Source organism: Cardiocondyla obscurior, linkage group LG11 (genome assembly GCF_019399895.1).
Source record: "Cardiocondyla obscurior isolate alpha-2009 linkage group LG11, Cobs3.1, whole genome shotgun sequence".
Classification (NCBI taxonomy): Eukaryota; Metazoa; Arthropoda; class Insecta; order Hymenoptera; family Formicidae; genus Cardiocondyla; species Cardiocondyla obscurior.
The window spans coordinates 118003-131961 of record NC_091874.1 but is presented as its reverse complement, the minus strand read 5'-3'; the positions used below and the strand labels follow the sequence as shown (position 1 = coordinate 131961).

Genomic DNA, 13959 nt, shown 5'->3' with positions numbered 1-13959 from the left:
TTAAACTAAAATTCAATAAAACTCTTTAAAATTCGCTATTCAAACAATTTAAAATATTATTGGTCAAACAAATAAACTATTAAAAAATCAACTATTTTTACCGAATACTTGGCACTTTATACGTGTTGATAAAAATGTTAGAATTTTACTCAAACATATTGTATGCGTAATACTAATGCCATATAGAGTTCATTTCGAGAACTTAAAAAAAAAAAAAAAACTTAATCGATGAGCTATTGCTTGCCAACGATCTTATTGATAAGATAAATATGTATTTATAATAATACTAACTCATTATACGTATGTATAATATTATATATCATTACACCATTATTTATGCAATATAGAAACGTTATAATAACTAACACTTTTTAACAAAATATATAATTACCGTACTTTATATAATAGTTCTTTAATGGTATTTTTATGCATATGTTGCGTCAAAAAAAACTATAAATGTCAAAGCGATCATCGTCATACTTGCATTTGTAAAATATACGTTTACCGGTATAATTCAGTTATACTATATTCTTATCCATCCAGGTATACGTATTATTAAAAAATGAAGTATTCTGTGTTTGCCTTACTAATTCTGACAACGATAACTCTGAGTTATGGAAGTGTTCCTTTTAAAATTGTGCACGAATGGAATTTTGTTGATTATACGTGGCCTGATGCAACCCAAAAACAAGACGCAATAAATAATAAAATTTATGACCCTCTCGACTGCGTAATGTATGGTGCAGCTAAAGCAGACGGTAAATTAACAAAGACTATTCATAAAACTAAAGAAATTTAACTTTTTACAAAAATTTAACTTTATATGTGCAACGTTTCACGAGAGTATTTAACTTTACCTGGAATTATTAAGTTATATTAAATTATTTAGAATTATATTTTATGTATTCGATTTTATAATCGCTTAATCAATATTGCTAATGCTTTCGAGACATTATTACTACCTACAAAATTTTTATAGATAATAGAGTTTTTGTAACTGTACCACTACTACTTGGATCTAGTGTACCTGCTACTTTAGCAACAGTAAGTAACATAAATGGAACTGGAGGTCCATTATTAAGACCGTATCCAAATTGGGATATGCATTGGGGCAGGTGGTATAATGATCCTAATATGTGTAATGGTATTGTAAACGTTCGACGAATTGACGTAAGTATTAACGTCTTGTAATCAAGCGATAATTGACGTGTTATTTAAAAAGTAAATTATGTATTGCCTAATCAGCCCATAGAATGTGTACAACGTGTAATTTTTACTTTCACTTTAGATTCAATGCAATTATCTCTTTGTTCTTGATACCGGAGTGAATGGAGAAAAACAACAAGTTTGTTGTCCAAAATTATTGATTTTTGACTTAAAAAGTGATACGCTAGTTAAAACTATTTGTATTCCATATGATATGGCTGTTAATCAAACGGGTTGTGGATTATTAGAAATGCCTACCATTTATAATCCTAGTAAAAAGTGCACTAAGGACTATCTGAATAACATAATTGTTAGTATGTTTTCTTTTTTCATTACTTATACTTATAAAACAGAATATTATAAATAGTTAACATTAATTTAACTAATAATAGTTTTATTAATTTTCTAACATTTATAAAACAATTGTTTTAATTTTTTAATACAGAATTTTATTTTTAATTAATATTGTTACTAAATTAACAAGATATTTTTAATAATTAGATATTTATGACTGACACGGTGGGTTCCGGTTTAATTATCTATGATATATCATGTGAAAAAAAGGTTATGTGCAGAGTCGAATCAAAGTACATGAAACCGACTGATAACACATTTTCTATAGCAAATAAAACTTTTACTGATGAAAAAGGTAGCTACAGTGCAATAAACTTAGGTCACAAAGGCAAGTACTTTACAGCAAACAGAATACTATAAAAAAAATTTTTTTTTATATTTTAACTTACTACCTACATAAAAAAAATTTAACTTCAAAGTTATACTAATATTTAAGTACCTAAACATAAAAATTTTTCTTTTAATAATTAACAATATTTCGCTAATTTTTAAAAATTATTTAATATTTATTTTATAAACATTTTAGAGTTACTTTACTGCGCTCTATCGAGCGAGGAAATTTATAAAATAAAAATAGAGGATGTATTAAAATGTCCAAACACAGAAAAGGCTAATAAACAGAGTAAATTAGTGCTTAAATTAGCACATCAATCAGGACCACTAGCAACAGTGGGAGAAGATATATTAATTTATAGCGATTCACCAAGAATTCTAGGCAAGAAGTTTTGTGAGAAATGTGATGACAACCGTGTAAGATATCCAAAGTGCATACACACAATTGTTATATAATGCAATTTTATCATTTTAAAATATTATTTTTAAGGTGGTTCTCGCGGAAGACGACGAAATAATTCAATCTGTAACTAGCACAAAAGTTTCAGATTACTTGAACGAATTAACGTGCTTGACGGACAGATATCAAGACTTCTATCGTGGTGAAGCAAATTTATCCAACAAAAACTTTTATTTTATAACAATGAATTTATCCGAAGTAGTGAGGGAAGTAAATACTAATACTGCAACCATTGTTAAATCATGGGACCCATGGAAAAATAAACAGTAAAATAACATATGCCATTAGCAGGTAGCGTTGCATCGGTATTTCGATATAAATCTTTTTCTCTATTTCTTTCGATATTTTCCTATTGTAATGTATTACGAGATATACGAAATAAGATGAATAATATAAAATAACTAATCCTAAAAACTGTAATCAGATCCGGATAATCTACTCGAATAACTCGTATGCGCATCTTGCGGACTGTCATAACAGTTAGTGCTTAACCCTCGTCTGTCTCGAGCACATAATCTAATACATCTAATTCTCTCAATAAATTCTTTATTGTTATACACATTTTATTTTTATAATTCTAAATGTCACACTTATTGACCATTCATCCCAACTTATTCTGAATAACGAACTCCATGCAATATTGTACAGCCTTAAAAAAAAAAAAAAAAAAAGTACATGTGTGTGTGTAACAAAATAAATTTATAGTTCTGATAGTATTTTGCAATATTCGAATAAAACGCACGAAATTATCCTGAAATTATTTCTACGAAATCGCATTAGCTCAAGAGTTAGACCAAGGCAGTGCAGTCAACTTCTGCATTGATTATAGGTTTGTTTTTTCCTTTCCCGACTGACTGCATTAATTCAGAGTTTTTCTTTCTTATTTTAATGCAGAGGAAAGAAGATAAACTCTAAACTAGTGCAGCCAGTTTGGGAATAAAAAAAACAAACCGTGTTACTTCACTACTAAAAAAACATTAGCGAAAGTATGCTAGAATGCATTTTTTTTTTCTTCTACCGTGGAAAATAATGCATTAACGCATACTGTAGGAACTAGTACAACGAGTTTAGCTGAAAAGAACAGACAGATTTGTATCTATCAGTGATCTTTGTTGTCTGCCTAACTTATTAAACGTTCGCTACGCTTACTACGGTAAAAAGAATGAAGTATTTGTTATTAATTCTGGTGTCAGCGATTGTGGCCTTAGGAGATGTTAAATTAAATGTCGTATTTAAATGGAATTATGCAAATTTTACGTGGGAAAGTCGAGAACAAATGCAAGCCGCAGTAGATTCTGGCAATTATAGCCCTCTCAGATCCTTAATGTACGATGCAACTAAAGCAGACGGTAAGTCGATTCAAAGAATATTTAATTTTTCGTAAAAATCTAAATACTTTTACGCAACATTTTATAATTACAAAATATTTAATCTATTTGGTGATAATTATGACGTTCAAAGTGCACATTACTTTTACTAACTGTCACGATATTTAACGAAATAAATGTATCGTGACACGCTATAATTTCTTTTACAAACTAAATTCTTATAGACGGTAGAGTGTTCATTACTTTGCCAAAAGAATTTGGTCCCGGTACACCTGCTACTTTGGCGACAGTAAGTAATATAGAGGGACCGGGAGGTTTACTTTTAAGCCCATATCCAGATTGGAGTTGGCATAATAGTAATTGTACGTGTAATCGTTTTACAAATATTCATCGAGTCGACGTGAGTATTACCATCTTTTCTTCGACCAAATATTCATACTTTGTAATTAAGATAATTATTAAAATAACTCACAATTTATTGTGCATTATGCATATCCGTCTGCGCGCGTACGCAATACGTGGCAATACGTAAGTTTTTACTTTTTTCTTAGATCAAATGTAATCACCTCTTCGTTTTGGATAATGGGAAAATCGGACTCAATCAAATTTGCAATCCAAAACTGCTGATATTTAGATTAACAGATAACACTTTAGTCAAAACTATTTACATTCCAATTGACATCGCTACTAATCTAATTGGTTCTGGACTGTTAAACACACCTTTAATTTATGTTCCCGGAGGATGTTCTCAAATCTTGAATGAAATGATTGTTAGTATACCTTCCTTTTTTTTTTTTTTATTTAAGTATGTAGCAGTAAACAAAATAAATATATTAATAACATTAGCTAATAGCAGTTTCGTTGCTAATAATTCAACAAGAAACTATTAAATAAAATAATGGCATACTCCTGTTTTAATAAAATGTTATTTAATAAATATGATTTTTAATTAATTAGAAAGCAATGCATTTCCAATTCAAGGTGAATCTTAATATTTTAATATTTTTTTGTGTAATTATTGTTTGAGACATTATACGCCAAATATCTGTCGATTATTAATTATTTTTAATTAGATTAAAATGTTATTAATATATTATCATTCTCGACTACATTCGTTTGTGCAATCATTATTTATTCATATGTTTCGTTATACATATATATATATACGTCGTATTTTGCGGTTTAAGTGGTTTAATATTTACATAAATTTGTTCAGATATTTATAGCCGACATGCAAGGTTACGGATTAATCGTGTATGACTCGTCTACAAAGCGTATGTGCAGAGTTGAATCTGATTATATGAGACCGACTGACGGTTTTGTTTCTATAGCAAACGACAACTTTACTTATATAAATGGTATTTTCAGTATGACAACCCTTTACGATGGCAAGTACTTTATAACGTAAAAAGTATTAGTTTAATTTTAATTTAATATTTTATTAATTTTTCTGCAATATGTTTTAGATTTATTTTATGCTCCTGTATCGGGAAAAGAAATCTATAAAATAAACATAAAAACACTGTTAACATGTCCAGATAAAGAACAGGCTAATGCAGAAAATAAGTTTATGATTAAATTATCAAGCCAATCGGGACAGATAACAAGTGCAGGTCATGCGATACTTTATAGCGACTCTCAAGCAATATCTCTTTTAGGCACGAACGTTTATGAGAAATCGGACAAAAATACGGTAAGATTTTTATTTTTTACGTATAACCTAATAAAAAATATAAATGTTGTTAGCGATTGATTCGTTTAATAGTACAGTATAATTTTATGATTCTACAAGAAAATATTAATTTTTAGGTGATACTGGCACAAGATATCAATTTATTGCAAGCTGTAGCTTCATTGAAAGTTTCACATTTTTGGAAAAAAGTAACGTGTTTATCAGATAGATTTCAGAGGTTTGCTTCTGGTAACGTGCAACTAAATGAAACTAACTTTCGCTACATAGAAATAGACTTGGAAGAAGTACTGAGGGAAACACATCAGACGCTTCCAACAATTTATAGAAAAAATGCTAATGATCAAAACGATAAAACAATTGTTGATCACGAAGAAGATAAAACAATTGTTGATCACGAAGAAGATAAAATAATTGTCGATCACATAGAAGATAAAAAGAATGTCGATACCCCTTTGTTATCAACATTCTTAACATACTTTAATCCGTTCAACATACATTCATACAATTCAAATGTGAAACATTAATTTGCTTCTTTTTAACTTAATTGTATAAAAAATATTTGGGGGACTATTAATATTACTTATTATTTTAATTAACATACTCTTCTCTATTAGAGATATTCAGAATGCATTATTAAATCGTTTATATTATAATTTTACTCCTTTATCATATACAAATAAAATGGGATTGATGTACGGAAAAAAATGCTCACTTTGAGAAATCCTTACGTAAACGTAGGTAAAGCAAGATGAAAATCAAACACAATATGTTCACCTGATTTTACGAGGCATGGGAAGGAAAAGGAGATGAAGCCGCGGACGGAAAGAGAACGGAAAGTGGATCGTACTCTTCTACATCTTTCGCGAAGGGCTCATGAATCATGGCACCGACTAGGAGGTAAAACTCCTCATCTGTTATCAGCTTGGCAATAAAACTCTTGCCCCCTTCTAATAGACACGACACCCCACCGTCACATCGGCTTCGATCTTTTCGCAACCCAGATTCGCTCGGCGCTCACCACAGTCGGGAGAAGAAAAGTACGATTCACGTTAGATAGTGACAACTTCAGTTTGAGATATCTCTGTACCTGTCCGATCGAGTTCTTCGTGATCTTTTCTTTTTTATCGCAATCTTTTGTTTTTATGTAAATTTATTATCAACAGGTAACGTTGAATTATTAAAAATATAAATTAATTTTTAAATCTATAAATAATTCCAGAATTAAATTTATTTATTAAAAATTGAAATTTACTGTAAAAGTCTAGTTATTTAATATTAAACAACAAGTAAATTGCGCTAGTAATTCTGCATGCCCTGTGTATCAATATACAAGAATTAAAGATATCAATTGGACAGCATTATTAATTCCTTAACGATTACACGGTATACGAATCGAGCAATTTCAAGTGCGAATGACCAGTTTGAATCGGCCATGGTACAAAAAGCACCAATCTTTCATACTATTCTTTCTCGTTATCGTCGCGGATCCAATAATCCAATTAAAAGTGGCGGTCATATGATTCGTAGAGCCCGTCGATGTCGTATTCGTCGGCAAGTAAACTTCTCCATTTCCAAATAACATAACTCATTTAAACGATCCGCGAAGTGTGACAAACGTGAATGATATTTCTGAAAATTCTCCTATTCGCTTAGGCGACGGACATTAACGTATCAGCGATGTAATCTATTAATTTATTCTCAATCACCACCCAATTTTCATCTTGTACTTATAACAAGAAGGTAAAATTATTCAACGATCTCAACAAAAGACAAAATCAAATTTTAAAAGTTTGATCTAAAAAAGTTAATATTAATACAAATACAATTGATCATCAATATGTGATTTTATTTTATTTATCTACTCCTGTTATTTCATACATATCACGTAAAAGCACTACGTGATTTGCGTACAAAATAATGCAAAAAATTAAGTTAAGTAAGTATAGTTGAAAAAGAAAAGTAAGCCGGTTTTGTTCAATCAAAAATAAAAGAAAGCTATTTAAAAATATATCTAGAAATGAAATAACTTAATACAATATAAAATAAAAATTAAATGTGTGCACGCAGCTATAAAAACTGTACTGCTATTAAAATGTAAAAAATAGAAGAAAAAAATGCAAATATTTTTTAAAAGTAAATACAACCATAAAAGATAAAGAAACTATTGCGGAATGTACTTGATTTTTTTATCTTTATTATATTCACTTATGTGTAACAAGACTCTCTATTTACAAGATAAACCGCAGTTTTATGGAAGCATCAATTAATCTTTTTCATTGTAATATATATAGTATCCGCTATTCTCGACTTACTCCATTTTCTCTAGTTTTCTTCCATCTATCTATTTACCTACTCGTTCACCTACGACGTAGAGATATACTGCTCCAGTTACTTATTCCGTGTCCTGACTTTTCTATTCGACATCTCTCTCTCTCTCTTTCTCTGTCTCTCGTTTACTCTCTCTCATGCACACTCAAGAAATCTTTGCGCCGATCGTCGCGTTCATCCCGCGAGAGGAAAAGCGACAAAACTTGGACGGCGAAAAGTTCTGCCGTTACAATATAAAAGTTTCACGCGGTGAAGAAACGAACAAGAATCGTGCGTCCAACAAACGGGGCACGATCGTAACGCGGCGTGAGCGATCGCAATTGCGCCGTGTTTCGAATGCATTCGATTGCGTTTCTCTCTTCCTCCGTTTCATCCCTCGCCGGCAACCCTTCCCCGACGAGTCGGCGCGAGCGCGACACGGCGGTAATCGAATTCCACGGATTCGCAATTATTTCGAAAGTTCACGACCGACGGTAGGTTTAACGACCCGTACGTGATAACGACGGGTCGTGATCTAGAAATCCACGTCGACCCTGGCGCGGAGTGTCGCCGCGTCAGATGTATTTCCGATTGTACGTGAGATCGGGCCTAGGCACGCAAGGATAGAAAATCTTTAGGCAGCGAGCACCCAAATTTAAGCAAATCTTTTTTTTTTTTTCTTTCTTCGCTCCGGAAACAAAAAATAAATCCGATTTAAATATCCGATTGCTCAACGTTCGTGTTTTAATAACATGTGTAATATAATTACAAGATGAAAATACGTGTTACGAAAAAATCATAGTGCGAAAGTTACGTTATTGTCCAGTTATTGATGCATTGATCGCAATCAGTCTAGCCATTCATAATCTTTGATAGCCGCAGGTTATATCGGGCTTCTAATTCTTTTGTTCACCGCACATTCGTATTTTCGACGAGTGTCAAATCTGTCCCTTGTCGATATTTTACGAGCTCCTCTCTTTCTCTCTTTCTCGTTCATGCTCAATACGCTCGTCTAGCGCGGCATGCACGAAGCGTTAATAAAAGTATGTATCACGATTTGTGGAAAATGAAACAAAATCGTCTAGAGACCCAAACATGGCTCATTTGACAAAAATACTTGCGACGATTATTATACATATGGCAGCAAACGGCATAACGCAAATAAAAGTAATTTACAGCCTTAGGGATATCAAAATCACATATAATACGCAGGAAAAATTCGACTAATAATAAAAATTTATTCTGCCGTTAATCACAAAAGACTTTAGCATTTAGATAACATATAAATAAATCTGCAATTGGAAGCAACTCAAGTTAAACAAGGTTTTCTAGCAAATATTCAAACTTTATTCTCGTTTCAGGGCATTAAAAATTAATTACTTTTTAACGAAGACGTAAATGTTTCTACATAACGTACATTATCTGGTGCTGAAATTAATCCGGCTTTTCTAAGACATTTGAAGTGACCCTGAAAACATCAACTGGTAGCATTTAAAATTTATCGTATATGCGCAGTATATTTTAAAATTCCGAATGCACGTCACGTTTGCTTTTAGCTCCAAATATTTTCAGAAAGTCACATTTGATCTCGCCCTCGTGGAAATCCGAGGGTAACCCACCATTATCGTTCGATCGCTGGGCAATCTTGTATAAATTGCCTGTCCAAACGCGCGACCCATAGAAAAGAGTTCTCCGTATGCTGCCGCAGAAAAAGTGGTAACAATAACGCGTGCTGCCGCGCCGGACGCATTATCACACCCCTCGTTACAATGGCGATATCGTCTGAACGGCGAGAACCTATTGCCCTAAAAAATATATGTCGACGCGAGAGGCAATCGATAATTCGGTATAGCCGACATTAAATCACCTCGCTTGCGGTTCGAGCCGCTTTTTCGCTGGAGCCGTTGCACGGCGGATTAAATGTTGCAGCGACGTAGTGTATCGCGTAATGCCCGTTTGCATTTAAGCTTACATGTTAACGTCGCGGAATCTATTGTTCAATCGAACAAAAGGAAACGGAAAAAAAAAAAAAAGGGTACCTGACCTATCACTGTGAATAACATGCTTGACTTGCAATCAAGCTTAAAGTGGCGCGATAAGATTAAGTTATTCAAATTTATTTTTACAATTATATCGCGTTTAATGAGTTGGGCGTTTATCCACACCGAGATAACACCAGTGGCTTTACAACGGATTAATGAAACTTTTTCCGACCGCGCGATTTTATTAATCTTGAACTTCAACCTCGCAAGAGACAGACGAATGCAACCTAGCGATCACGGCGATGCAAAATGACGCAAGTTGCTCCGTTTAAGGACAACCTCCCGAATTGCTTGCCTATCTCGTATCGCACGTAATCGGATTAGCGCAAGTTCTCTCGTGTTTTCCTTTAAGTTCCAGTTAACTTTCCACGGGAGTATCCGTAACGCTTGAGCGATCCGAACGCTTCAGCAACGTCGCGGTTATATCGAAGTTTGCTTGTTGCATGTCACAAGCACAGTTACTACTTGTAACTCTTCGCAATCCCTTCGCTTCCCTCTGAATTATCTCCGTAAAATATAACTTTTTTTTTTTTCCCACCCAAATAAATTAATTATTAAACCTATCCAAAGACACAAAATTTTTGTCATTATAGTTGTAATAAAAATATAAAATAATAATTATTACATAGTTATTCGTAACGCGTACCAATTATTCTTGGTAAAATAAATGCTACAAAACGTATCTTGTATAATTTTGATTAAAAAACATTCGTGGCATTTGTCTCAATGGATATACATACATCCCAGAAAGGAGTCGATTCTTTTGTCGCGTATCGCAGAGAGATATTGAGATATTCTAATTGATGCCTGATGAATTGCAAGCGACAAATCCAATACGTGGCTTAGTCGTCTCTATAATTTTTATACATCGCCGTCGTCGAGCGTGAACATAACGAAATAGACCGATTTACAAAAGCATTGCAAATTCACGCCGCGCGTGGATATACATGTCGATCGAGGAATTATCATTGATTTGCGGTCCGCGAATTTGTGGGAGCGCCGACTGCCGAGGCGTAAATTGCGACGGATTAATCGCGGATCAGACGTGCATTGAAACGAGCGCACACGAATAATACTTTCCCGAATAATTCTCGCTCGTTTCATTATTTCCTTTCTCTGCCGCGCTCGAAATACGGCCGCGGAAAATAATTACGTCGGGTGGTAAATAGCTTTTGGCTCCCCGAAATAATTTAATTCCCGATTAACGATGTTATCTCGCAGCCCGGACCAGATGATTTGTCAGAGCGATATTTTAGCGCGGCTCGAGAGTTGTGAATCCATACGCGCTCATCAGTTGGGAATTTAACGTCTATTTCAGTTGCCACATTTCCGATTTTTATATATCCTTTTTTTATTTTTTTTAAGCCGGATACAAAAGTACGATGGGATTTTTGCTGTCCTATCAAAAATAGTTGTTAGTGGCCGAGCAATTTGTTTTTAAATATATTTCACAGCGATGTCGATACTACGTATACAAAGGCACTAGCTGTTGTGCATTAAAAATGGATAATCGATCAATTGAATAAAGGAAAAAAAGAGTCACGCGGGGCTGGGATTTAATTAAATCACGTTACAACTCGGTGCGGAGTAATATTACGTCATCTTCTTTGAAATGGCAGCCATGATCAACAGCCATGGACAGCATCAAAATTCCGTCAATGTCAAACATCGTAACCGACAGCGGCATTCACCACGGCATTCGACGTATTAAACCATACGTGTTAAACCGTAACGGTTGCAAGCCACGGGCTCGTGAATTATTCCAAGCTCGGCCTGGCACAAATACGGGCGGGAAGGTTGGGAGTCAAATATCCTTGTCGCGAACAATTTGTATAGTCCTGACGCCCCGACGTTTATAAGACGCCTGGAATTTTCGTCGTGGAAACAATGCCTGTCTCGCGCGACGACGGCTTCGGTCACATTTTATTACGCGATTACGTACAGAAACGTTCCGGCAAATGGACGTAAATCTCACCGATCTTCGCGGAGGATACAACACCCGGGGGTCTCTCGTATTGCGACCTACAGGGAATCAAGAGACACGCCACACGCCGACAAATTAGTGTTGGTGCGAGGTGTTCGCCAGTTAGTAGAAACGTGAAATACAAACAGGCTCTTTCTTTCTCGCAGAAGACAAAGACACGGTGGTGTCAACGAGATAATTGGCACACAGTCGCTCAATAAAAGCAGAGCTTGTTCGAAGCGTTTCGTGCTTCGGTGCAAGTTACAATTGAGAGAAAAGATCACACGATGCAAATATTAAATCCTGACAAGTTTCTCTTTAACAGATTTATTATTAGGACGATTGATTTAAATGTGTATTTCGATAATTTAATTTTTTTTTTTCTTTTCTTTTATAATTGGAATATTTCATAATTGGAAATTTTTATAATTGCGAAATAAATAAATATACCTGCGGCAGATTATAAATAAATGTAATATTAATAGCGATATAACCGACTAATTGTTAATATTCAACGTGCTAATACGTAAAACATATTTTTATGTTTTTAATCCTCCGATATCTCATTAATGTTATTTCCACATCCGCGGCACAATAACAGAATGCAATTCCCGGCACGTCACTTCTAAATCGTTCTGCATATGCATATAGTATAAAAGACAAATGTCTTATCTGGCAGATTGTAAATCGTGCCAGCGAATATTCATGCGACGTCGCCGCGAGATTTGCATTTATCATTGCCCGCTCGCGAATTATAACACGATATCTCCTTGGCATCTGCTGATCGATATTAGTGAATTCTCTCGGCAACGATTATATTATGCCTCGCGAATTTCCTGACTACCGCACGATTATTCGCGCTTCCGTTTGCAAAGTTCCATAAAGAACCGACGCGCAGGGAGGAAGCGGCCTCCATCTTCTTAAAGAAATCCCTCATGCCAAAACTCTATGACATTCCATTGATTGCTTCAACGTCACGTAATTAATCAACCTCGCTAATAATTTACTAAATTTTCATATACTAGATTCTATTGATGTCAGCAACTACACATAAATTCGACTGGATTAAATTTTGATTATGTCACGCTGTTGTAGATATTAAGTTATTGTTAGCTATTCCCGGTTTCGCTTTATTAGATTAAAATATGTGGTATTAATTAATTGTATTAAAAATTTGTAATTATAGACGACAACACACGTTAATTAACTCAGTAGTAATTATGCCAATGCCACAAATCGAAGCGGGATTATTAATCAGTAACAAGTCCAGCTTATTAATACGTCAATTAATTTCTCCTCGTAAAAGTTGCGAAAGAAAAATTCAACTCGGGGACAAAAAATGCAAATGAATGTTTGTCGATTATACAAAATCCCGTGAGAGAAAAAGAGAAATTTAATGCCGCAAGAAAACGGTTGCAGCAGCGGGAAACGGTATCAATCTCTTTCTTTCTACGCTCTTGTCGCGAAAGCGTACAAGGCTAATAATTTCTAAAACCATCCTTGAACGACTCGGCGAAGCTAACCGTTTATCATCGCGGAAACATTCGGAAACGAGAACAAAAGGACAGTTTTCCGAAAGGGAGCCCCGAGGACGGTCGTGCCAAGAAGAAGAGCAGTCAAGTCTGGGGAAAATGCCGTGAAAATAACGCCAACCGTGCACGTCGCAGCATAGTGACATATGAAGCGAAAGGATTTATAACACGCGTCACTTCGTGCCCCGATTTGTCGCGTACATAACGCGACGTAACTGCACTTTTTCCGAAGCATTTTACGTGTCATTCTCCATTTCCTATTCTCATTCTACCTCCTCGCGTAAATTAGATTTCCGCCCATCCGATTAACGCGACGCTTCTTGTCTGCTCGGAACGACTCGAAATCAATTTAACCAATACGGTTTTCGATCGCGGTTTACGTAATTTCAGACAGAACAGCGTTTTGTAAGCGCATATTTATTTAGACTTTTACTTCTGATCTCTAAGCACACAAGATTTCATTGTAACCGAATGTATATTTGTGTTTGTAATCCAAATTAAATAATTGCATGCACATATGATACCATATAAAATTTCAAAGTTGATGGTCAAATAGTTTGTCCGAACGGATATCCGTATAGATCGCAACGATAAAAGAATTAAGTCAATATTTGTCTGACAAATTTGGCAGATTTATGTAAAATATTTTTTCAAAATTTTTGATATCGAAGAATCGAAAGGTATAAATATTTTTACGATTACAAATAAAATAAATTTCATTACACTAAAATCACCGTTCAT

The 13959-nt window shown here is 34.3% G+C and overlaps 3 protein-coding genes and 1 long non-coding RNA gene across 5 annotated transcripts in view; 3 read left to right on the top strand and 1 right to left on the bottom strand.

The window, feature by feature from the left end:
- LOC139106769 (uncharacterized) overlaps positions 1-13959 on the bottom strand; it is a 149094-nt gene that overhangs the window by 92637 nt on the left and 42498 nt on the right. The gene's annotated exons all lie outside the window — the stretch shown is intronic.
- The window catches only part of LOC139106767 (limbic system-associated membrane protein), an 80586-nt gene that overhangs the window by 26838 nt on the left and 39789 nt on the right, over positions 1-13959 (top strand). The window lies entirely within an intron of this gene.
- LOC139106765 (major royal jelly protein 1-like) lies at positions 465-2914 on the top strand. 2 transcript variants are annotated; one of them, XM_070663727.1, is made up of 7 exons: positions 465-758; positions 980-1170; positions 1289-1516; positions 1708-1888; positions 2087-2310; positions 2384-2644; positions 2778-2914. In XM_070663727.1, exons 1-6 carry the CDS (start codon positions 563-565, stop codon positions 2621-2623), a joined length of 1260 nt encoding a protein of 419 aa, XP_070519828.1. In that variant the 5' UTR covers positions 465-562; the 3' UTR covers positions 2624-2644; positions 2778-2914. The 2 variants fall into 2 exon arrangements, with proteins under 2 accessions (XP_070519828.1, XP_070519827.1); XM_070663726.1 differs by having other exon boundaries at positions 2384-2914.
- LOC139106768 (major royal jelly protein 2-like) lies at positions 3158-10297 on the top strand. The gene is made up of 6 exons (XM_070663732.1): positions 3158-3702; positions 3906-4081; positions 4233-4451; positions 4898-5069; positions 5148-5374; positions 5491-10297. The coding sequence occupies exons 1-6, from the start codon at positions 3516-3518 to the stop codon at positions 5896-5898; spliced, it is 1389 nt and encodes a 462-aa protein (XP_070519833.1). The 5' UTR covers positions 3158-3515; the 3' UTR covers positions 5899-10297.

Coding starts and splice junctions, on each gene's coding strand:
- LOC139106765 (XM_070663727.1), top strand. CDS start 563: ATGAAGTATTCTGTGTTTGCCTTACTAATTCTGACAACGATAACTCTG. Junction 1,517..1,707: donor ACTATCTGAATAACATAATT/GTTAGTATGTTT, acceptor TTTAATAATTAG/ATATTTATGACTGACACGGT. Junction 1,889..2,086: donor AATAAACTTAGGTCACAAAG/GCAAGTACTTTA, acceptor TAAACATTTTAG/AGTTACTTTACTGCGCTCTA.
- LOC139106768 (XM_070663732.1), top strand. CDS start 3,516: ATGAAGTATTTGTTATTAATTCTGGTGTCAGCGATTGTGGCCTTAGGA. Junction 5,070..5,147: donor TATGACAACCCTTTACGATG/GCAAGTACTTTA, acceptor AATATGTTTTAG/ATTTATTTTATGCTCCTGTA. Junction 5,375..5,490: donor AGAAATCGGACAAAAATACG/GTAAGATTTTTA, acceptor ATTAATTTTTAG/GTGATACTGGCACAAGATAT.